Source organism: Syngnathoides biaculeatus, chromosome 13 (assembly GCF_019802595.1).
Source record: "Syngnathoides biaculeatus isolate LvHL_M chromosome 13, ASM1980259v1, whole genome shotgun sequence".
Classification (NCBI taxonomy): Eukaryota; Metazoa; Chordata; class Actinopteri; order Syngnathiformes; family Syngnathidae; genus Syngnathoides; species Syngnathoides biaculeatus.
In genome coordinates this window covers 28,663,163-28,686,742 of record NC_084652.1, presented here as the reverse complement: position 1 = coordinate 28,686,742, position 23,580 = coordinate 28,663,163, and the positions used below count along the sequence as shown (strand labels likewise).

The window sequence follows — 23,580 nt, the reverse complement described above, 5'->3', positions numbered from 1 at the left end:
GCGCAAGCAAGCAATCCACTGAGTAAGTAAGTTGAAAGTTGCAACGACCTCTCCAAGACGACTAAAATCGGAACGACGCCGACAACGCGCAGGTAGCATCGTAGCTTTTACGACGCTTGGACCGGTCGTGGAGGCGGAACCAGAAACCGTGTCGCAGAGCAACGCGACCGCATCCCCCCACGACATCGACGGATGGCACCAGAACAGGGAAAAAACAAACAAAACGGCGCTCGGGAACTCAGCTGTCCGTTCAAGAGGAACTTGAGGTGTGCTCGCGCGATTTTTAATACAAAACGGCAAGCGAGCGTTGCCGAGCTAATGCTAAAGCTAACATGCTGGCGTTCTGTCCGACGGTGCTCCAAAGCTTCAGTAAACATCGGTCCGTGCGCGTAAATAAATGTTGACAACGGCGAGCGCGGGAGGCGAAGCGCCCGTCGCGATACGCGATCCTGATTGGTCGAGGTCTTCGCGGGACGCTCGAAGACAAAACCTAACGTGCAAGACTTTTCATTTGAGCCTCGCAGGACCAAATCGTTGCTCGACGAGAAGCTTTGTCGTGCCACCGAAATCTCCCAAGGGGCCAGTCCGGGAAATCGGTCGCGATAGTCCATCGGGCCAAATGTCGGGGCTAAAATCCCGTTGTCTAATCTTGGCGTAACAGCAACTTGTTTTCACCGACATCAGAGTCAGTGGGACTCGACGCCAATAAGCAGAACTGCCGGTGGACCCGGGGGGGAGAACTTTTGTGCTCCCGGTGGCCGCTCAGGCTTTAGAACGCAATGAAAGAATGTGAGAAAAAACAAACAAACAAAAAAAAAACAATAAATGGCACGAATGAATAAAAGCAGTTTTGACAATCTGTTTAAAAGTGTGTGTCGTCCCCCCCATTTAAAATCGGTCTAGAAACGCCACCGTCCGACATAAGAACAAATGGAAAACCTTCACTTGTGAAATGTGACTGGATTCTTGACGGGGACTTTTCAAACAAACTTTGTTTGGGAGGTCAAAGGAATCCTCCAATTTTTGTTTTTCCTTGTCGAAATTTGAGGAAAACACGTGCGAATAAATCACAAATCAGACATTTTTACACTCCCTCCCTTCAACTCAGACGAGCGGGAAAATATTCCGATTGGCAACGGCGTCGCCGCGCCGTGCCCACACCCCCCCCCATCCCTAAAAATGTCGACAAAATAAGCAATCCACATTGATGCATTGTCGGGATTGTCCAAGATTCGACGGTCCGAATTGGAAAAATCCCCCCAAAAGAAACCCCCCCCCCCCCCAAATGCCACGGATCTGATTTGACGAGTACGTCTGACTTTTGGAGACGTGAAATTGATGCGATCCGGAGCGAACGTCGTGCCTGCGCCGTCACTTTGGATCTGGCTCCGTCTCTGCGTGAAAAGCGACCGCAACTCATTGGCGTGCACCAAATAGTTTTGCACCAGCAAACGCCTTTTTATCTTCCGCGGAGCGACGTTGACGTCTTTTGGGTTCTTCTTGGGCAACATTTGAAGATTTGCTCAGTGGTGAATGGAAACGGCAAACGACGACGGCGGCGGTCACGCCCTCTCGGCGGGGTCCCGGTCCTCCGAGTCCCAGGGACAGACGTCGGCCATTTCGGGAGCGCCGGCGACTGCGGCTTTGTGATGGAGATCTTTCTCGCCGTCACCGGAGGTCTTTGTCCGTGCGAAACTGCCATTTGAGACTTGGGCGTCCCGCGAGATTCCCTGCGCCCTCCTGACCTCCGCCCCCTCCGGGTTTTTGCCGGAGCTCCTCCGCCGCTCAGAGACGGGCGCGCCGCACTCGGATGACCGGCTAAGACGCCTTCTCTCCGACGGCGGCTTGCCGGAGGAGCTCCGTCTCTCCCGGGTTTTCTCCCTTCCTTTCTCCTTGTCGGCTTTAGGATTGGACGAGCAGGAAGCTTTCCGTTTCTTCTTGTGCGTGGCAGGGCTGCCGGAGGTCTTCTCCTGCTTGGGTGAGGGCGGGCCGCTGTAGTCCCACGGGCAGATCTCAACCATCGAGGAGGGAGGCTGCAGTAGGCTTCCCGTGGACTTGGAGTGGTCCGAGTGGAGCGCCTTGGGCTTCCCGTCCGTGGGCGTGACGCTCTTTTTACGCCGGATTCTCTCTGGGGAAATGGACTCTGAAAGCCCGACGAGCATGGGCTGCTCATCAAAATCCCAGGCGCTCACGTCCGGCTTGAGGGGCAGAGGCGACCTGGGCCCGCGAGATTTCCGCGTTTCTCTGCTCTCGTCCCGTTGTCCTCCTCCGTCCTTGGAGCGCCGTCGGTTGGAAGGAGACTGGCCGGTTTTCGGCCTCTGCTGAGAGCGACTACGTTTGCCGAGGCCCGAGGCGCCACTTCCTCTCCGGCCGGCGTCGGTTTGCTGTGGGGCGATGGACACGTGCTTCTGTGTCTTGGCTTCAGACGGCGTCTGAGCCTCCTCCGCCTCCCAGGGACCAACTTCAGACACGTCGTACAAGTTCCTGCCGGTTTCAGAACAAATGGACGGCTGGCTGCCGCTCACCTGCAATCAAGCAGCAAAACAAATCAGCGCGGAGAACGTTCCAATTGGTGGCGTCTCACCCGTTTCCAAGGTACCTGCTGCTTCATGATGCCCGTCGTCTTCATGGGCGTCTTGGAATAGTCCACGGACTGGCTGACGATCATTTTGGGATAATGCTCCGGAGTTTCGTCCACCTCCGATAGGGTCCTGGCCTCCTTCCCCTTCAGAGCTTTTTTGCCGGCGTCCTCCGCACTCTGCGTCTTGTTGCCGAGCGCCGGCATCTTCTCCTTGGCGCTGGCGATCACGCTGAGAGACTTTTGCATGATGGAGGTCCGCAGCTGCGCGGGTTTCTTTTCGTGCGTTAAGTTGTGAACGCTCGCCGACTTCCAGAAGAGCGGAACCGACTGGGCGGATCGGGCCAGTTCCGGCTCGGGTGGCGGGCCGGCCGCTTCCGGCTGCTTTTTGCAATGCCTGCGGCCGATGAGAGAACCCAGAAGAGAACTCTCTCCGCCGTTGCCCGCTGGCGTGATTTTGTCCCCCGCCGCAGAGCCGCTCCGACTTGCGGTTTCGTCGTCTTGCTCACAAACGTGATCGTAGCTCAGCGACTTCTGCAAGCCGAGGACTTTGTTTTTGAGTGAATCTTCTTGGGGTTTTCCTAAAGGGAGATTGAAAGCGGGTCAAATTCTCGACGTCTCACTTCAGTTCCAGGTTCAAGGCAAAACATTTCACTGGCCATCACATTTGTTCCCTTTCATTTCAATTTACAATCGTTATGCTTACCGGAAAAGTTATGCTGACTGTTAACAAGTAATATATTGACTCTGGAACACATTTATCAAAGTTTTATGATGGCATTTGGCGTGTCTGCCAATTCGTCAGACGCAGTTTTGGTCGCGAAATGAAGATTTGGTGTCAGGAGGTCTGTCGAAACTTACGGCTACTCACTGGTGGTGTCGGTAGCAGGTAAAGAAATCTTTTAAGGATGGAAAAATCTTCACGCGTGCATGTCGGGGCCTGAGCCGAAGGCGTTTTTTTTTTTCCACCAAGTCAAGTCATTCTGTAGCTCGCCGCCGGAGCATCGAGCGACGGATTTTTTGCATCGTCCTCTGCTTCGAGAGACGTCTCCGTGCCGGACTACTGAGGCGCTTCCAGTGCACGAGTGGGCTGCGGCTGCCACTTTCAAAGGCCGCAATTGAGTCCAACCTATCTGCGTGCGGAGTTGCGCCACGTGCGGAGTTGAAATGATTACTCATTCCCGTAGTCGCTCGACACGTCGAGGGTCAACAAGATGGCCACGTGTATTTTTTTTCCCGATTGTATTGTTGTGATAATCACAGCTTGGATGCGCCGTCGCAAAAAAGTGGAGTCGAGTCGGAGCGGCGAGAGACCTCACCGCGCTGAGCCGTCTCCGTGTGGTTTCTCCTCAGCGTGCCGTGTTCGCTGCCGTCTTCTCGGCTGCACCGGCGGTGCAGGTGCACGCTCTCGGGGATTTCGGCGATTCTTTTCATCAGGGTACGGCCCAGGCCCTTTTTGGAATTGCGTTTCTTTTGGAGGTGAGGGTTGTTGGCCAGCATCTTCTTGCGTTTGTAGACTTCCAGCTGGGCGTAGAGCTTTTTCAACTCATCCTAAATGAGAAAAGCAACTCTGGATCAGTCCTGATTCTTCTGTACACAGTGCACGTATATCATATTGCACTGTTTTGGACGCCTATGACTAAAAAATGCCCAACGATTGCTTTTATCAGATCGCTTAGCTCATGAGAAAACTGCATTTGGTGCGGTCGTCTGACTTCCACGAGGACGCTTGGTTCAGTTCCCGGTCAGCGATTGGCCATCTGTGTCTCTTTTTGTGCCCTGTGATCGAGCACCACAAGTCTATTCGGCCCAAATTCGGCCAGGATCGCCTCCGACTCTCCGTGAATCCTCAACGGGATAAGCCAAGTCGAAAATGGGCGACCGAATCAAAGTCCTTCATTCAACAGAGCAACGGCGAGAAGAACCGAGATTGCTTTTCCACCAAAGAAGGCACCGACGACGTGGTTGAGACATTGCAAACGTGAACGAGCATTTCTCATCTCTCATTCGTTGTAAAAAGACCACACTTAGGGTATTCTTGTGTATATAATTTGCACTGTTTTCGGGCTACGCTGCATCTTCCCGAGTGCACTTAATTTATCTCATTTAGCTACATTTCAGGTGAAGACTTTACAAAAGTCTCAAGGATGGACAAACAAAACGTTCGATTACGCGCGCTCACGCGTTCAATCCCTGCAGTCCGAAATGAATTCTCCGCGGGGGCATTTAAATTTTGAAGCAGCACGTGTGCGCCTCATCACCCGAATGTCGTCGGGATCCAAGCTGTGCTCGCTCCAGGCTGACGTGATGCTGTTGTTGAGGTAAGAAGCAGACCTTCCCATGTCCAGTTCTTCCTCATAAGTCTCAGCGGCGACATCGTCCCGGGTCTGAGGCCCTTTGGAGAGAAACTAAGACAGATAGAGAACGCCATAAAACGAAAAGCAGACACTTCCAAAAAGAAAACTCTGGCCCACTTGTAATTGCGATGTCAAAATCACACATCTGAGGTCAGACGCGCTGGGCGATCATTTCCCGGAGAAAATACGTGACGGAGGTAGACCTGCGGAAATTTCAAAAAAGCTTTCCTGTCTGAAACGGAATTTGCTGAATGTGGACAAATGAGACGTTTCTGCCAATGATTCGCTACTGCAGAATAAAGACACGGGGGCACAGACAATGTTTATTTTGAATATTACATTTCAAAAAAAAAAAAAACAAAAAACAACTACTCTATATATTCCTTCCCTGCAAAATTGCAGTGTCAGGAAAATGGTTCCTCTCCTGGAAGCCATCGTTTCATCTGGCTTTGTGTGTCCCAATCATCCTAGGAGCTAAGTTTTTTTGGGGGGGTTCACACCCATGAGAAATCAGTCGTAGGTGAGGGACCAGACAATGCCTGGTTCTGAGTTTCCTATGATGAAAACCATCAATGGATCGAGTTTCCCTTGGCCACAAGTCACCGGGGCCCCTCTCTGGAATCAGGCGTGGAGGTGGGGCTCAATGCAGAGGAGCAACTGGAAGCCGGCACGGCCGGAAATGTGAACGTAGGTACCCCCGACCCCCCCCCACCCCCGTGGGCCCACCGCTCGTGGGAGGGGCCAAAGGGATCATGTGCAGTGTGAGCTGGGCGGTGACTGAAGGCCGAGACTTTAGCAATCTGGTCCCTGGCTACGGAAGCCGGCTCTGGGGATGGGGAAGCAGCCTGAGCTGGTGCGTGAGGTCGAGATGTTCCCCAACCGGAGGAGTCCGAGTATCTTGGGGTCTCGAGTGAAGGAAGATCCGTGCCGGCGTCTGCTGTGATCCGGACGCACTTCCCGTCCATTGTGGTAAAGAAGGAGCTAAGTCGAAAGGTAACGCTTTCTGTTTACCAGTCGATCTACGCCCCCCCCCTAAAGTCGGGAGCTGTGAGTCGTGACCCAAAAAGCAAGATCCGGCATACAAGCGGCCAGAATGAGTTTTTTTCCGCAGGGTGTCCAGGCTCTCACTTCGAGATAGGTTGAGAAGCTCGGTCAGCACGGAGTAGAGCCGCCGCTCCTCTGCAGATGAGGTGGCTGGCACATCCGATCCGGATGCCTGGCCGACAACCCTGGGGACGACCCAGCAGACGCTGGAGAGTCTACATCGGGATCCCCCAGGAAGAGCCGGATGAAGATGCTGGCAAAAGGGAAGTCCAGACGTCCCAGCTTTAAACTAGCGCCCCGGCGAACCGTCGGAAATGTCGGATAAGCAGTGACACAGTTCACTGAAATCAAAATATGGGGCCATTCCTACAAATGCTTTGACATGAGCTAAATCTCAAAGTTGAAATTGCTTGAGAAATGACTTGAATCCCAAAAATGGAGTCCATCCTGCTGTCTTGTTTTGTTTCGCTCGAGCAGCGAAAGTCACCAGAAAGGCATGCCGGCTCTTTCCAGTATTTAGGCCACGCCGCGTGAGCCGAACGCCCTCCCCGCCGCGCATCGTCTGAGCGGCCTCATTAAGACCCAACGAAAGAAGCGCCAACGTTGACGGTGTTCTGCTTTTATCACACAGCGGGACCATTAAACGTTTCCCATCAGACAGACGCCATTGCGTCTAAAGACGCCCGCGGGAGCGCTTTGCCAGATTACAATCATGACTAACGCCGAGTAGCTTTGCGGCGCCTCTTTCTACTTTTCGCGAGCGTATCTTTCAGATTGGTCCTGTCACACCTGCAAAAGACGATTGATGACCTGCTGTGGTCCCGCATCGGTCATTGTGTTGATCCGCAAGGTCTTTAGACTTTGGGCAGGGAACCAAGGATTCTGCAAACTATTTTCTTCCAGCTTTGAACAATCCACTGACCCGGAGGTGGGGAGGCCTCGTGAACTTCAGATAATGGAGGGGGATACCTTCGGAACGAGAAGAACTCCCACAGTCACGGTGACGGTTAGATGAGTGTGAGCGAAGATCAGCATCAGCATCCAGTCGGGGTGAAGGCCCGGCGCCACAGAGAACCTGCAGCAACGCAACGCAAAGATTCTCTTCAAGCGTGCTGTCAAAGTTGAAACTCAAACGCAAAACGAGCAGAGGGCTGGTCTGAAAGTTGCCGGGAAACTACGGCCGCGACGGTGACGGAGGCGACTGCGACAGCGGCGGCGCCGGCCTGGTTCCCCGTCCGCCCGCACTGACCGGAAATAAAACACGACTGTCCAGTGTCCCGTTCGTCCGTTGTTCAGCTTGGTCTTTTCCCGATCATTACGATCGGATCGATGTACAATTTTACTGGAAATTGCGATTTCCGGCATTAACAGTTAGACTCCGAAGCGACGAAGAGCAAGCAAGTCCAGCTGTGTCGTTTTCTTCCTTGTGCGGTTCGGTTCCAGTTTTTCGCGCTGACCTGATGAGGTGGAAGACGGCCGACAGGAGGAGCTCGTTGTAGACGGCCACCGTCATGTAGCGCGGCTCGTGGAAGGCCGAGTGAATTGTCCGGACGGCGTAGCACAGGTAGACGCCCCACAGCAGGAACAGCAACTCCGCTGGGAAGCAAAAAAAAAACAAGAATCATTTTCAAAAAGGAAGGGCTTAGTCGAAGTTGAAGACGACAAAAGCGCAACATACCAACTTACACATTAGGTCTCGATTTGTGCTTTACACAAGACAAATCGGGGGGGGAAATCCAACAGTTCTTTTTCCGAGCTTCGGCTCTATGAATCCATAAATAGTTCGACTCCGTAGTCTCAGGACGGCTCAGCGGATTCCGAGCGTGACAAATCAAAGAAGTGCTCGTTCACTGCTGATATTCTCAAGATGATTGTTGCCTTGCAAGTTGCAAAAAAAAAAACCCCAAAAACCCCCAAAGTTTCTTTTGAGACCCACGAGTGTCCCCTCGTTGGCAGTATTACAACAAAGGCCAAATCGGTTTTCAAACAAGCTCCCCGTTCGAAGGGTCGCCTCAAGACACGAGCGAGTGCCGTCTGGTTGCCGTGGCAACTGGCAGCCTCTCTCGTTTCCTGGCCTGCACACACGCTAAGCGCGTACAAATACGGCGAGATTGTTGTACTGTATTTAACAGCGGATTCCATCTGCAGTGGCTTCTTCTCCTCTTTGCTCTCTCGACGAGGCCGACCCACCTTCTGACATTTTGCCAAGGCCGTGCTTTTTGGAGGAAAACGACGAGACTTGGCTGCTGTTTCCGTTCGTCCTCGTTGCGGCCGTTTCCCGTCGTGGGTGGCATCGGGCGAGCGGCGGCTTGCCAGTCGATCGTGCCGTTCGTTGTCCTCGCATCTTGACATTCGTGGCCATGAAATCGCCGATACACTTTTAAGCCATTTATAGAATGCCAGGTGAACAGGAAAGCACAAACTCGCACGAGCTGCTGTTGGCCACAGCTCACGCCCGAAAACTCACACGCTAGTCTCGTTGACGTTAGGCTCGAGCCTCCCAGGCCCCGCCCCTTTAAGGCACAGACACTAACAAACAGAGTTCTTTCCCCACCATTCAAATCCATCTATCCATCCATCCATCCATCCATCCATCTACTGCCTTTCCCGGTCGGGTCGCGGGTGAGGTGGCCTCAGCAGGGATACCCAGACTTCCCTTTCCCCAGCCACTTCTTGCAGGTGTTCCGAGGCGTTCCCAAGCCAGCCAAGAGACGTCGTCTCTGCGGCGTGCTCTGGGTCATCCTCAGAGTCTCTTGCCCTGAACACTTGACCGGGGAGGCGCCCAGGAGGCATCGGAATCGGATGCCCCGGCCACCTCCTCTCGATGCGGAGGAGCAGCGGCTCGACACCGAGCCCCTCACCCGTTCTCTAAGGGAGAGCCCGGACACCCTGCGGAGGAAACTCATTTTGGCCGCTTCTGTCCGCTTGTACATTTCAAATATGTATTGAAATGAGACAAATCCCTTGTGTGTTGTTACGGTTTTGGCCAATGAAGCTGATTCCCATTCTGTTTATTTGTGCGTATCACAATTACGGTAATTGTCTGGCCTCTCTGTTTCGCTGACATGGATTTGTTGCGCTTCAGGTCTGCCACACCTTGTCGCAGTCGACTGTACTGATGCCGAAGCCGCCGGTCGTTTTTCCGCCGGCGCTTTGAACTCACTCACTCACTCACCGAGCGCCATCATGTAGTCCCAGCGGTCCAGCAGGCACACGCTAAACTGCAGCCCCTCCGACGAGAGGCCGGCCGCGATCAAGGCCCGACTCGGCTCGGGGTTCTGGCACACCGCCGACGTCCAGGCCACCAGAAACCACAACACCGCCAACAGGATTACGGTCAGCATCCTCAGGACCCGCCAGCTGGTCATGTAAGGCGTCCTTTGCGCCGTACGTGACAAGAACACCTTCAGCACTCTGCACGGAGCGAGAAGACAACACGGCGAGGGTTTACGTTCTTCTGTTATGGGTGATGCTCGGTTCTGATTTCACGTTTTGTGAGATCTTGAGATTATTTGTTCAAGGAGGACTTCAAATTTTATTTATAAGGATTTTGCTATTTGCTCACTGATGCACACGATGTTAACGCATCAACGGAAAAGGAACAAAATGTGCGACCCCCCCCCCCCCCCCCCCCGTCCCCAAAACGCGGACATTGCGAAGACACACGGAGTTGGAGAGGACTGGCAGACATGCAAGAGGCCCCCCCGGGGGCTCTTCGGGAGATGCTCAAATTGCTCCTTTTACCGAGCGAGGTGACCTCTTGCATCTGCGTCTGAGCTTAGACTTCGTCTGGCGGCCGAACGTCGGCCAAAAAAAGGAGACGGGGAGGGTTAACCCACCTGTACAGCTTGAGGACGACGGTGCCGTACATGATGGCGAAACCCAGCAGGCGAACCCATCGCAGGAGTATGCAGCGGAACACGCTGGGGTGGAAGTACAGGATCAGAACCTGCGCACGAGTACGACGCACAGTCCGCACCATTCAAGAAAAAAAACAAAAAAAAAAACACATCAGATTAAACAGTGATACATAATACAACGTATACAAAAGTACAGACGGACATTTGGATTTTTTTTTCTAGTGACGGAGGACCACATGTAAAATCAATAACTTGATTTGAGGGCCAATAAATACAACAAATCAGAGCGGTAGTGGCCCACTCGCCTGACTTGAGTTCAGTTCCCACTCAGCGACGGCGTCTACGTGTGCTCCGCGACCGACCGGCGACCGGTTCAGGGCGTGGTCTCGGCTCCGGCGTGCCGCCAACCCAACCGGGACGAACGGTGTTGGAAACGGACGGATAAATACACCAGACGTCTTTCTCGAAATGTTCTGAGCGCTGCTTTGTGCTTGGCAAATGAGTTTTGTCGCGAGGTCCTCACGACCTCCTCGTACCTGCCGTCGAACCATTTTGAGTTTCCGTGTATCCGCACTGGGGTCGCATTTGGACCGGAGCCTCTCCCGGCTGACTTTGAGCGAGAGGCAGGGCGCACCCTGAACCGGTCAGCTGCCAACGGCTTTGCACATACGTAGAGAATATCGTTCGCAATCGCACTCCCACCGATGGGAAATGGAGGTTTCCCCTGGACCTACGAAGCAACTTGTTGCTGTGTGGCAGGGAAGCCGAGTACCTCGAGAGGACTAACGCAGGAACGAGGAGAACTTGTGAGCTCCACAGAGGACGCCCGGAGCCCTGCTTCCAGCTCACGGCTGCCGTCCTTCGCGCCTCGCCCGGCCAATCAATCGCCTCTACAAATAGCAGGCCCGACGAGACCGCTCCGCGGCCAACGCCGGCAAAGTACGAAATCTTTCCAGCCTTTTAAAGGCATTCTGTCAACTGGAGAGTCGAGCGGACAAACGGCGTCGCGGCCTTTCGGAGGCGCTACCTCCCTCTGCCGAGTCAACGGTGGCCCTCTGCGCTCCGCGGCCGACCAAGCGTGCCTGCCGCATCAATTAATCAGCAGATGTAGTGTATTTTTAAAACTAGCGGCGCTCGAACTTGATGGACTTTTGAAAAATGCATCGAGCGCCCGAACGGTGCAGCTGCGCCGCGCTCGGCTGAGGACGCTCGCGACGGCAGCCGATAAGAAACAAAAGATTCCTTCTTTTTGTACAACCGTACGAGCGGGGAAGCCGCAAACATCAAGGTGAGATGAAAAGCGGAACCTGGGGGGGGGGGGGACGTCGAAGATATTCCCAAAAGCTCTCGAGACGATAGCAAGTGGAGAAAAAGGAGCGCCCTCCCGCTTGGGCGCCTACCAGAGTGGAAGCTATTTTTGGTATCTTTTATGCAAGTGGGGAGCAGAACGGATGGATGCAAAGTCCAATCCGGCGCCAGTAAAAAACACAACCAGGAAAAAGAAGCACACCTCTTGTATCTGAAGCTCTTTTTTTTGGTTTTGTTTCAAGAATTAAAAACGAGTAAATCTCAAGCACACATTTTGGACTTCGGGATTCATGTGAAGGGAGAGAATCCCCAGTTTTCACTCAGTTTGACCGGGCCTGCGGAGTTCTCACAGGCTTAAAAGTGATTTCGAACGATGCACACCGACGCAATTGAGGCGTTGGCGACGCTTTGACACGTTCTCAAGTCCTTTGCATTTACCGTAGCGGAGTGTGTGACGGTGTCTGTGATGAGCATTTGTCTCCTGCGGCAATAACGTCTGACATTGGCGCTTTACGACTGCATCTGCTTCCAGTCGTGGTCATCGTGGTGGTCAAATACCGCCAAAGCATCCGAAAGGCCAGACGGCAGAATTGGAATGCAAAGGGCGACGACAACTACAATTCTGAATTCTGACAGACGTGACACGATCAATTGCTGCATGAATCCGAATCCGTCCAGAAGACGACAGACTTGCCTCGACTTTACTTTTCTTGCTTCATCAAATCGAGCTGAGATTCAAGATCTGCAACCGAGGCCAAATGTGCTCGTTTTCACTTGCTTGTGTTCCCTTTTAAAAGATTGCACGGCTGGTTATGAGGAAGTCTAGCGTAAAATAATAAATGCAATCCCAATTTCGCGGAATTATTTCTTGTTTGCACGTTTGTCCCACGTTTTTTCCATGAAGTCGCCGCTCGACCGCATCAAAGCATCCAGCGGTGTTTTCTCAATGTCGACGTGAAAACAGTGAGAGGCCGTGCGCACGTTCGAAACCGCACCGACACTCCCATTTTGGGCAAATAACGGAAAGAAGCAGCAGCAGCAGAGTGGCGGAAATGACGTCTACTTACGGGGAAGTAGAGCAGCAGAGCCCCCAGCAAGATGGCCTCCAGCAGGATGAAGCCCGACGTGCGGATACTCTGAACACGAGCAAAGACACGGTTGGCTTGTCAGAAGCAATACTTGGCGCGTCGTGTGGCACAAAGTGCATTCACATTACTCGGCGGCCACGCAATAGACTGTCGGGGTGCGAAGGTCGGCGGACGGCAGGATGAAGGTCGGGTACGTTCGGTGGATCTGTGGCTCGGTACCTGGACCGGGTTGCTAAGCACTTGGATAAGTAAAAGGGTTCAAGTCGGCGGCAAGGAAGATTCGTCACTGGAAAGTCGGCTGTGCAAAAACTGTTCGATGCGCGCTTGCCGCATTGGCAGGAAAGGCGGAGCGATGTCGGCAAGTTGCTTTGGGGACGGACGGACGGACGGACGGAACTACTACCGAGGACACGAATCGCTTGGCACGGAGATGAAATATTTACAGTAGGTAGGAAGAGCCGAGCACGTTTTAGTATTTGAAGGGACTGCTTGCTACGTATAGCAAGTAGAAAGCATCCTTTACCTTTACTCAATTTGAACATGTACTGTACATCTGTTGCACGTGATTAAAGTGGGGGAACATTTTGGATCACCAAATTTTGAATGACGTGCAACCGATGTACATTCATACGAGGACTTCATTTCCGCATGTACGTGTGGAAGAAGGAAGGTCAGTCAAGATGCTTGAGCGTTTGCGTATATGCGTAGATGTCAATCCAAAGTTACGTACAAAAGTAGGTCAGCGGCGGTCCGTCCGCTTACCTTCCTTCTCCTGACGTGGTAGAGCGCCACCATGCCGGCCAAGTCCAGCAGCACGCACAGACTTTGGAAGGAGGCGGCGGCCAGCCGCAGGCCGCCGTCGCGGCGGGCCAGGCAGGGGGTGTCGTCCCTGCAGTAGGCGCAGCCCGCCCGGCAGGGGAGGCACCCGTCGGAAGGGTCGTCTTCGCCGGCGCCTCGGTCCGCAGCTGCCGACGCAAGAGGCCGAGGTCAGACGCTCGGCCCGATTCGTTTCATTCGGTCGCTTCGAACGAGCGGATTAGAACCGTGCAAAAAAAAAAGAAGGACAAAGATTTCATTCGGGAGACTGAGGTATGGTGAGGGAGCCCGAGTGGCTCGATCCGGTCCGTTCTCCCGGATTGCACTTCCAGCGTATCTGAACGTACAAGAAATATACAGAAATTGCTCGCTGCTCATAAGAAAAAAGACCAGGACTGGAAGACTGGAAATGGGCCGCCTTTGCTACACGGGAAGCGCCCGAGCTGCCGACACGGCTGAAGGGCACCGAAGGCCCGAAACGCTTCAGGAAGGACTAAAAGGACACCAAAGAGAGAGAAATTTAGCGGCAACGACTTTAAGAGCCGATTCAAATCAAATGGAGGCGGCACAACTCGGGCATAACCTGAAAAACAATCGAAAGAAAAGTGATGGAGCAGGATGAGATGCGTTCCATTGATGAGAGAATACATCACAACTGCATCATCCGCGGGGAATATTTTTCAACGTGTTTGTACAAATGCCGTCGAAAGAAATCTCTTAGCCCCGGTAAAAAAAAAAAAAAAAAGCAGGTCATCTTCTGAAGTTGAGTAAATGAAGGCCCGAAGAACGAGACCACTTTGGCGTTTTCAAGATGACGACGATTTTTACAATCCCAAGCGTGCACAAAAGCTCAACCAGAGACTTGGACTGAAACGTCGGAGCTGTTTGCGCCGCCTTTGCCGATCATTCCGTCTGCGACAGAAAGAGATGCCGCTCCGAGGTTTCTGTTCCGCAGCAGCCGGATCAGGAACGACCGGGTCCGGAATTTCTGGACTTCCTAAACCCGAGGATGTCCCTCCCTTCGGTGTCGGAAGGAGAACGCCAAACACGGATTAAAGGAGCAGTTTGCTCACAGAAGCGTGACCTGCAGCTACTGGAACAGCAAAGGAAGATTTGTAACCTACTTTGAAAGCCGTCGGGCGCCGCACGGCTCGGGTGGTAAAATCCTCTCCTGCATCGGCACTTGTATTTGTCCAGCACAAATCCGTGGCCGGCGATGGGCGAGCACTGTCGGGCGACAAAACACAGGCAAAGGCTGACGGCGCTTTCGGTGGAAACGCGTCGAGGCGCCGGCGGTCGGGTGACAATAACCTCGAGGAAGCAGAGGGACCGATGGCCACGCGACGGGAGCAAGGAGTGTTGGAAAAGGACAGCTGACGCGCAAGATGAAAGAGCTTTTCAGAGCCCTTCATTCACGCGAGACGAACGAAACAACAAAATGTCACCATCGGTGCGAGCGCTCGACGGCCCGGAGTTCGGAAAAACGACCGATGGCCAAAGTGCGACGGAGGTCTCACTGCAGAAAAGCATTCCAAATATGACATATTTTAGTGGTGGTGGTTCTTTGGCTTTTTTTTTTTTTTTTTGGCTGAAGGCAGAGAACGAACTCAATTTTTCAGGACCGTGATGCAAAGTACGGCCCGTGGACCGCATCAGGCCCGTTCGGTGTCTCTGACCGGCCGTCGGAGCCTCAGGTCCAAAGAAAAGCCGCAAGAATGGGCTGCTTCTATTTTGCGGTGATGTGTGTCGGCGGTGGACGTGAACAAGAGCAATTATATGCGTAGGGTGCTGTCAAATGTCAGATGTGGTCGTTACGTTTATTGACTTTTGCAAACGCCAAGTGACCCGGACTTGAGGTTAGCAACATTCTCACTTCCAGCGTAGGGGTGGAGGGTCGTGGGTCGGGGGGCGGGGGGTGGGGGGGGACCAGGCATCCGCCTCGGGGAGCATCCGAACGGATTAGGTCGCCCCCCACCCCACCTTGGATATTTCGATGCACTTGCAAAAGTCTGCGGCTGTAAAGACGGCCGCTCTCCGGGGAAATCACGGAGCTTTGCCAAGTAACGGGGACACTAATTTGGATCTAAATTGAGAATCAGGGCTTGTTTGCACAATTGCAGCTTCCGCATAAAAGGCAGCTCGGGTTTCCGCGGCATCTGGATCCCAAACACGCACGTGAGCTTGAATGCGCGAGTCGCAGGCACGCGCTCGCAATAAATGTGGCACCAACGTTCATAAATACTGCAGTCCTCCTGTGCGGGGACGATGATGTGGCCGACTAAATTTATACACGCCGGCTCGCTCGACGTACTGTATCGCTTCACTGCGGGTCCCGACTTGTCCTCTCAGCGATTCTCGTGCAGACCAGGAACGGCTGGAACGAAGGAACGAAGGAAGGATGAGTTTGAAAACTTTGGAATTTGCCCGGCTGACACCGGGTTGCGCAAGAGTTCAGTCAAAGGATTTTGGTCGCGTGTCCCCCCGGGTTCAAAAGGAAGCAGTCTCAGCATTTTGTACGGAGACAAAATGAGAAGAAGAAGAAGAAGAAGAAGAAGAAGTCCTTCAGAGCTTACTTCGAATCAGCAGACTCAGATCACATTCACACGCTTGGATACTTTTCCAAATGCATATTTCCTTAAAGCTCCAGGGAAAATCGAGATGGGAGGGGCCAGGAAACTCTTTTCAGATGAACACACTGGACTATCCTCGGCCGGAATGCACATTTAGGTCCGTTCCAAAACTTCGAAAAGGCAAATCAGCCAATTTGATGACGCAATGCGACGCCGACAGTCCGTGTTGCATTATGTTTGTATTTAATACAGAGCGCGGGACGCGGCATGAATGAATAGACGGGTTATTTTTACTGGGATGTGCGTGTTAAGAGCGTCGGTTACTGTGAAAAATTATTTTAGCACATGAAAGAACTACTCAAACTATTAGAAAGATGTTGCACATTTCAAATGATTAAAAAAAAAATTGGCAAAATTGGAAAAAGCTTTAAAAAGGGAGGATACAAATTCAAAACACAAACTCATGGACAAAAGTCCAAAAGGCATCGAAAAATCAGCTTTCCACCCATGACTTGAAAATGACATTTTTTTTGTTGTTGTTGTTTGTTTTCAGTTGCTTTCTTCTTTGGACATTATTACGAAGGAGCATGAAGCATTGCTTTTACTTTTATCGACAAAGTTGAGATGCGTTTTGTTCATTGTATTGTCAATTAAAAATCATACAATGCAACATAAATGATCACGATAATAACACAATGGTGGCGCAACTGGTTAGCACATCTGTCTGACGGTTGCGGGCTCAAATCCCGGCCCCCTCCTGTGTGGACTTTCTAAGGTTCTCCGGGTGTCTGTGGGGCTTTTCTCCGCTTTGCTCCCGCATCCCCAAAACAGGAGGTGTGATCGCGGGTGCCACTGTTGTCCGTCTCCGTGCGCCCTGCGATTGGCCGGCGACCGGTTGAGGGTGCAACCCCGCCTCCTGCCCGATGACAGCCGGGATTGGCTCCGGCGCTCCCGCGACCCTCGTGAGGATGAGCGGCTCCGAAAACGGACGGATGCATTGATCTTTCCAACCCGACAGATGAGCGAGGCGGCATCTTGAAGATCTTTTTTTTTTTGTGTTGGTTTTGTGGGAGCAACGGGACGACTTCCAACCTTTACGGAGCCACCATTGGAACATTTCGCGTGACACCAAACAAACAAAAGGTGGAAGCATCAATCATGGCGCGTAATCCTTGAACAGTTGTTTGTTTTGTCTCCAACAAAGATTCCTCATTTCCAAATCCTGCTTTGATGTGCGCGTAAGACGAATTCTTTGTCGTTTTGCCGCAAATCCTGTTTCGCAGCCTTTCCGCCGCCACGGAGGCCGCACTCTTGTCTCTTTCCTTCGATTCTTTTCGAGTTCATCTGTTGGATATCAAAGGCATGAAAGCGATATCGCGCCCGACGTGCCGTTGAATCAATCGGTCCTGTCTTCCTTTGATTGCTTCGGATGATCGCCGTTCTTGCCGCGCCGTGGCCGACAGCCGCGTTCTGGATTCGTGCCGGAGGACGTTTTAGCGACTCTACGCAAACACGTTAGCAAAAGCTGCGATTGCGAAGGGAAGAACACGCTGACGGACGGAGAAATAAAGTCCCGCTCGTCTCTTGTCTTTTCTGAGGAGTTCGTCGGCCTCCAGAAAACGCAGTAAGAATATTGGAGAAGATCACGCGCAAAGGAGAGCGCGATAACCGCAGACAAAAACGAGCCAAGGAAATTGGTGCGCAAGCAGTCATCATGGCAACAGAAAGCGAGGCGGCAAGCGCTGAGTGGGCAACAGCCCTCTTTGGCTGTCATGGCGGTTTGCACTCATTAGCGGCGCTGGGCTTGTGAGGGCCTTTATCTCCGGTGACACCTTTTCGGGATTGGGCCGAGACAACAAACGCCGCACGCCCCCGCCCACGCTCACACGCGACAGAAAAGCCAGAACGTTTGCATCCAGTCCCTCATCACCAAGCTGTCGTACAATTGCGGGAGCAATCGCGCAAGAGGCCACCCCGATGGCTTACGCATCCGTAAATCTACAAATGCGCGCGTGACACTTGTGACCTCCCCAACCTTTGCCGGAACAAAGACGTAAAAACAACTCAACAAACAACAAGTCGAGAAGATCTCACGTGCCGCAGAAATGGCAGCTAACCTCCAGCTGTCCCGCTCGCGTCACTGATGCTACGCACGTTCGTGTTCCGGCGTTGAGCCGAGGAAGCCAAAAAGCTCACCGGGCACCACCAAAACCGCCAAAAGTCGCGGACTGAACTCCTCTTGGTGTGCTTACAAATCTCCCCACTCAGTGTTGAATGTCGCAACCGAGACGAGGCTAACATCCTGTTACCTGCTTGCACGGTTTTGAGAGCATTTCGCCATTCGGGGCCGGCATTAATAAATGAACAAAGATGCCCGTAGTGAACAAAACCGCATTTTCTGACCAATCCATCGACTGGCGACCGTGATGTTGTCAGTACACGAGTGGCGCCCGCTGAAGTCGTCAACACGTACTAACACAAAGCAGAGCAAATCCAATCCAAAAATGGTTTTGGTGTGTCTTATTAAATGAGTGCAGCATGTTCATTTTGTTCTCCGTGACAGACGACATAACCCCAGCGGCGAGGCTGGTAAAATTCCCCCAGCCAAAAAAACAAAACCAAAAAACCAAGAAGAAAGAGAGGGAGAAGCTTTTCTTTCTCCCCCTGTAGCAGCCTCAACCCTAAAAACTGTTGCAGTCCCCTCTGCAAAGACAGGATGGAAAAAAAGAAAAGAACATTTTGGGATCTCCAACACAACAAATGACCCCAAGGAAAGTTTCCCCAGAAACGCTTTTCTGGGGCGTCGTGGCGGGTTTGCGGCTTGCCCGAATGCAGCGAACCAGAAGAATTGACTGAGCTGGCACTTCAATGAGGTTCCGCGTCTCAAGGGAGAAGCGAAATCACACTTTCTCGTCCAGAGGCGTTAATTGACGTGGTGGAACTGCGCCCGAGCGACGCGCCTCAAATGGAGTGCAAAGGTCAGGTGCTCCGTCGCGTTGAGGGAGGGGGGGGGGGGGGACAAAAAAATGAATCCACCCTCTGAGACTCAACTTCAGGATGTTTTGGAGAAATGAGCGTTGAATTTCTGCAAAGGATGCGTTTCAACGTGGAGATGATGGTGGACCTCAGGAGGCGTCCTTCACCACATCTGCCTTGAGACCTTCAAGTTCCTGGGAATTCCAGTCTCGCAGGACCTGAAGTGGGAGACAAACATCAACTCCATCCCAAAAACAAAAAAAAGCCCAACTGACGATATACTTCCTCTCGCGAGAACTGTTGAGGCAGTTCATCGAATCAGTACTGTTGTACCTCCATCACAGTTTGCTTTGGGGCTGCCACAAAAAAGCACAAACTCCGACTGCAACGGACAATCAAATCACTGCTGAAAGGATTGTCAGCCCCACCCTCCCCACCCTTGAGGACTTGCGTGTTGTCAGAACGAAGACAAGGGCTGGCAAAGTCCTCTCGGAACCGCCGCCTCCATCTAGGCCAGCAGTTCTTCCAGGCACTGCTGAAAGGCTTGTCAGCACCACCCTCCCCACCCTTGAGGACTTGCGTGTTGTCAGAACGAAGACAAGGGCTGGCAAAGTCCTCTCGGAACCGCCGCCTCCATCTAGGCCAGCAGTTCTTCCAGGCACTGCTGAAAGGATTGTCAGCACCACCCTCCCCACCCTTGAGGACTTGCGTGTTGTCAGAACGAAGACAAGGGCTGGCAAAGTCCTCTCGGAACCGCCGCCTCCATCTCGGCCAGCAGTTCTTCCAGGCGCTACCAAAACTCGCAGACGTTCCAACAGCTTATTGCCTCATGCAATTAACTTCTTAAAAAGCTAACTTCTCATTCAATTTTTCTCTGGCTTTTGTCTTTTACATTCTGCCTGTCCAATTATTTTTTTTATATATTATTATACATTCCTCGTGCACTGACTGTGGTCGTCTCACCACCACGCTGCACCATCTGCACCATTCGCACCATCGGTTGTTGACCAATAGTCGCCTCTCGTTCCTGAGTAGCATCTGCAACATTTGTCGCGTGTTTATCACTTTCAAGTGAAGCCTTGGCACCCTTTGCCCAATGGTCATTGCGCCGGACCGTCGCTCCAGGAGGCTTTTCGAACGGCTCGAAATGCCAGAGGACTCTGCATCCTTTGCACAAAAGTGTTGCGTCATGGTCAGATTATTCACAACTTTTATTCCTCTACGACTGCTACTGCAGTGTTCTGAACTGACCTGTCTCATATGTAATCTCCGTCACTGTCACTGCGGTACTCACGTGGTACTCACGCGGTACTCGGGCGGCTCACCTTTCCGGACTAGGAAAATCATCCCGTTCAGGCCGTTGGACGGAAGAGACCGCAGAAGCAAGGCGGCGGGGACACAAGAGCGGCACCAGCGAGAACAACCCAAAACGTGAAAAGACCCGAAAGCGGATCCCCCAAGATAGCGAGCTAATCCGCATCTCCAAAGCAGCCCTGCGAGCGCGAGAGCCGAAACGGAGGATGAGTTTATTTTTAGCGGTTAGCCTCGGGTGGCACGTCGCAGCTTTGCAAGCAGCGAGGCGCACGTCTCATTGAGATGACATTTCGGCCTCTGTTTCCATAATTGACGGGTACCGGAAAACAGAGGATGACGTCTTCAGATCAAAGTTAACGGCTCCACTAATCATGAAAATATGATCAGATTTTGCTTTCAGGGTCCGAGCTCATTCGGTCGGGGCCACCTGAGCGGTGAAACGCCGCGTGCAGCGGCGCGTCCTCACGAATCCCGGCTGAAAACAAATCACTTGCCCGCTTGCGTTACGTTACAAAACGAAATCGTCGGCGGGGCAAAGTCAAATTCACGCCATTGTCAGTGTAAATCTTCGGCCATGTTTCAATTTTGAAGTCTCGGATGTCGCCTCCTACGTTTCTACTCTGAAAAAGATTAACACCAGTGATGAGTAAGTTGCCGCTGAATCACTGCGTCGTCATCGGCGGAGGAAGAGCAAAAGGAGCAAACCGGGTGATAAAACGTGGAACGGGGTCACGCCTTCTTCCAAAGATACTCCCGCAAAAACCGCAAAGCCGCACAAGACTCAACAGGGAATATTGACACTTCATAGAAAATTCTGCTTCTCTGGTCAAATTCACATTTATAGACTCACAATCCCCTCTGAAGGGATTTCCGTTATCTGACTAAATACAGGAGATGAAATATGATTGAAGGCAAGTGCTGAACATGTGCAAATACGAAGAACAACGGAGAACTGAATTCTTGAGATTAATCTTGAGCATTTGTGGGGGCATGGCGACAACCCACATTGGCATTCGGGCCTCCCAAGAAGGACATCCTGGGCATTTCCGACCCAAATTATCTGACAAACCTGATTAGAAAGACGTCAAAGATTATAACCAAATAAATGAACAAATAGTTTTCAGATAGTTTTTTTTTTTTTTTTTAAAATGTGTAAAAAGATCAGCACGTACTTCCATACTGGTAAGATTGCAGCGATGGGTCCCGGCAAACCAGCCGCTGTCGGAGCACTGGTCGATGTCCGCGTCCTGCAGGTTGACGTCCACGCGGACGGCGCCCCTGCGGAAACGAGCGAACGTTAGCAATGCGCTACGCTGAAAAGCGGGTCAAGTTTTCCACAAGTGAAGCGACGATTGGCTGTTCATATGCGCTTTGTGATTGGCTGGCGACCCCCGCCTCCCGCCCGGAGATAGCTGGGATTGGCTCCGGCACTCCTGCCACCTTTTTGAGGATAAGCGGCTCAGGCTAATGGATGGATGCAAATTTGTCGGGCTCGTTAACGTTAGTCCTCTCTGCCGCGTGTCGAACACGCGAGCCGTTTTGGGGGCTTTGCTCAGTGGCACTTTAAAAAGGATTGAAACCAACTTTTTTTTTTTTTGGGGGGGGGGGGGGGAGGGTAACGGTGGACGGCAAACAAAGTAAATGCGCTGTTAAACGCTGTCCTGAACAAAAACTCTAAAAACCCAGGCCTTGATCGTTGCACCCAAGTTCTAAAACGTGTTCCAAAAAGGCTCGCTCGGTTGGTCGGTTGGTTGGTTAGTTGGTTGGTTAGAAATTGGACCTCCTCCTTTTCTCTTGAGTGCGGCCGCAGACGAGCCCGACACCCGCTGCCTCCATCTGCCAGCGTGCAAGTGGAACAAACGAGAACGTTTCCACACCCGAGTACGGCGCCAGACACAACGCTGGGGGAAAAAAAGGAAAAAGAAAATCAGCGAGATGTGACAGCGACATCTCCATCCGTCACTGTCACGACGTCTTCATGGACTGCGGCGTGAATTGTTGGCTTAAAAATGGCCTCTGCAGACAGTAGGGGAAATTTTACGAGAATATGAAGAAAGGATTGAGCGTCTATTTTTAGAAACCTTCTCACAGTTTGCAGCCCAAGCGAGAAGATGAGGAGGGAAGGCTCCAAGCGGTGGAGCTTCAACCGCAAATCGGGCTGCGCCGGGTGCGCCGAGGCTTCCTTTTCGTCGGCAAACTGCTGCGGGTCGTCGTGACGCGTCACCATTAGGGAAGTGTTTCTCAACCAGGGCTCGGTGAAAATAAAATTGCCTCCGAAAAAGATCCCGTGACACTTCTAGCGATCGTATGACTGCATTTTAATGAGGTGTCTTAAAGTCAGGCTGTCCTCGGGTTACAATCAAAAAGTTCCACTAGAAAAGGTTGAGAGCCACCAGCAAATATTTATTCAAGGAGGCAGGCGCTTGAGCACCGCTTGGGTTCTATGTGTGCACGTGCCCGGGCCTACGGATAGCATTCTGATATTTATTGTGCATTCATTAGAAAGACGGAAGGTTTTCGGACCTTGTTTTTTTTTAAATTAAGTGACGTGCGGACGGACACTCTGGGTTGACTGGCGTCAAGTTGACGGTTCTCTGGTGTCTGAACACCCCGCAGCAATGTTTTCTCACCTGAATTCGAGGGTCGAATCCCTCTGGCGTCCGTAGAAGTCGGCAGACAAGGTGAGAAGCCAAAAGGGCACGAAAGCCCCGCGGTCGCACTCCAGGTACGGCGCAGACCAGCGGATCTGCTTCTTGTCCAGAAGGTGAACTCCGGTCGAGGGGTCCGGTCCCCTTCCGTTGACCCAGTCGGACTGATCGGGGCTCGCGCTCTCCCGGAGCAGCACCTCCTTGTCGCTCCTGGTCGCCTGCAGCAGGACGTGCGAGTCCCCGCCGACGCTCAGGGCGGCCCTGTGGATTTTGGGGTCGCCCTCGAGCACGGTCCGAACCAGCGCGCGATACCAACGAAGGTCTCGCTGCGAGCTGTCCCCTCGCGAGCTGTTGGCCTGCAGGACGCTGTTGAGAAAGTTGGCGGCGCGCGTGACGCTCTCCAGGACGGCGTGCAGCGAGTAGTGCGAGGCGACGTGCGGGCCGCCTCGCAGGCTGCTCAGCTCGTACCTGCGCGAGCACTTGACCCCCCTCAGCGCCGACGGGTCGCCGCTGTGGAGGAAGGCGGTCACCACCCTCGGGAGGTCCTCCTCGATTTTGTGCGCCAGGACCGCTCGCTCGGTGGTGTCGACGCTTTGGGTGGTGCTCAGCACCCAAGGCTTCTCGTCTCGGTGGTTTTCCGACCACTCCACGTAGCCGTAGTTGGAGCCCCAAACTAGCCCCGTTTGCAGAAGCAGGACGAGGAGAGCCATTCTCTTCCTCCTCCTCCTCCTCCTCCTCCTCCTCCTCCTCTTTCCTCTTCTTCGGGGACAGCGAGGAAAACGTGTTTGCAGCCTAAGCAACCGCCTCTCAGATTTCAAGAGCACAAACAAGAGGATGCGCCCCGCACGATGACGATCCGGCCGCCGGCGTTTGGCCACTCTTCATCGCGCTCAGGGTCCCCTCGTGACTGCTCCTCGATCCGTCCGCCTCATGTCAGAGGAGGGGAGAAATTGTTCTTCAAGTTCCGCTCGACGAACAAACAGCAGTGAGCCAACCGAGGTGTCGCCCGAAGCCACCCACG

The 23,580-nt window shown here is 52.8% G+C and overlaps 1 protein-coding gene across 1 annotated transcript; it reads right to left on the bottom strand.

Moving 5' to 3' along the window:
* Nucleotides 1-1,433: 1,433 nt before the first annotated feature.
* Nucleotides 1,434-23,269, bottom strand: LOC133510918 (metabotropic glycine receptor-like). The gene is made up of 13 exons (XM_061839412.1): nt 22,542-23,269; nt 21,084-21,189; nt 14,176-14,278; nt 12,998-13,200; nt 12,215-12,283; nt 9,819-9,928; nt 9,155-9,393; nt 7,437-7,575; nt 6,949-7,054; nt 4,840-4,986; nt 3,898-4,129; nt 2,600-3,159; nt 1,434-2,525 (listed from the first exon to the last, which is right to left on the bottom strand). Exons 1-13 carry the CDS (start codon nt 23,267-23,269, stop codon nt 1,563-1,565), a joined length of 3,705 nt encoding a protein of 1,234 aa, XP_061695396.1. The 3' UTR covers nt 1,434-1,562.
* Between the last annotated feature and the right edge of the window lie 311 nt (nt 23,270-23,580).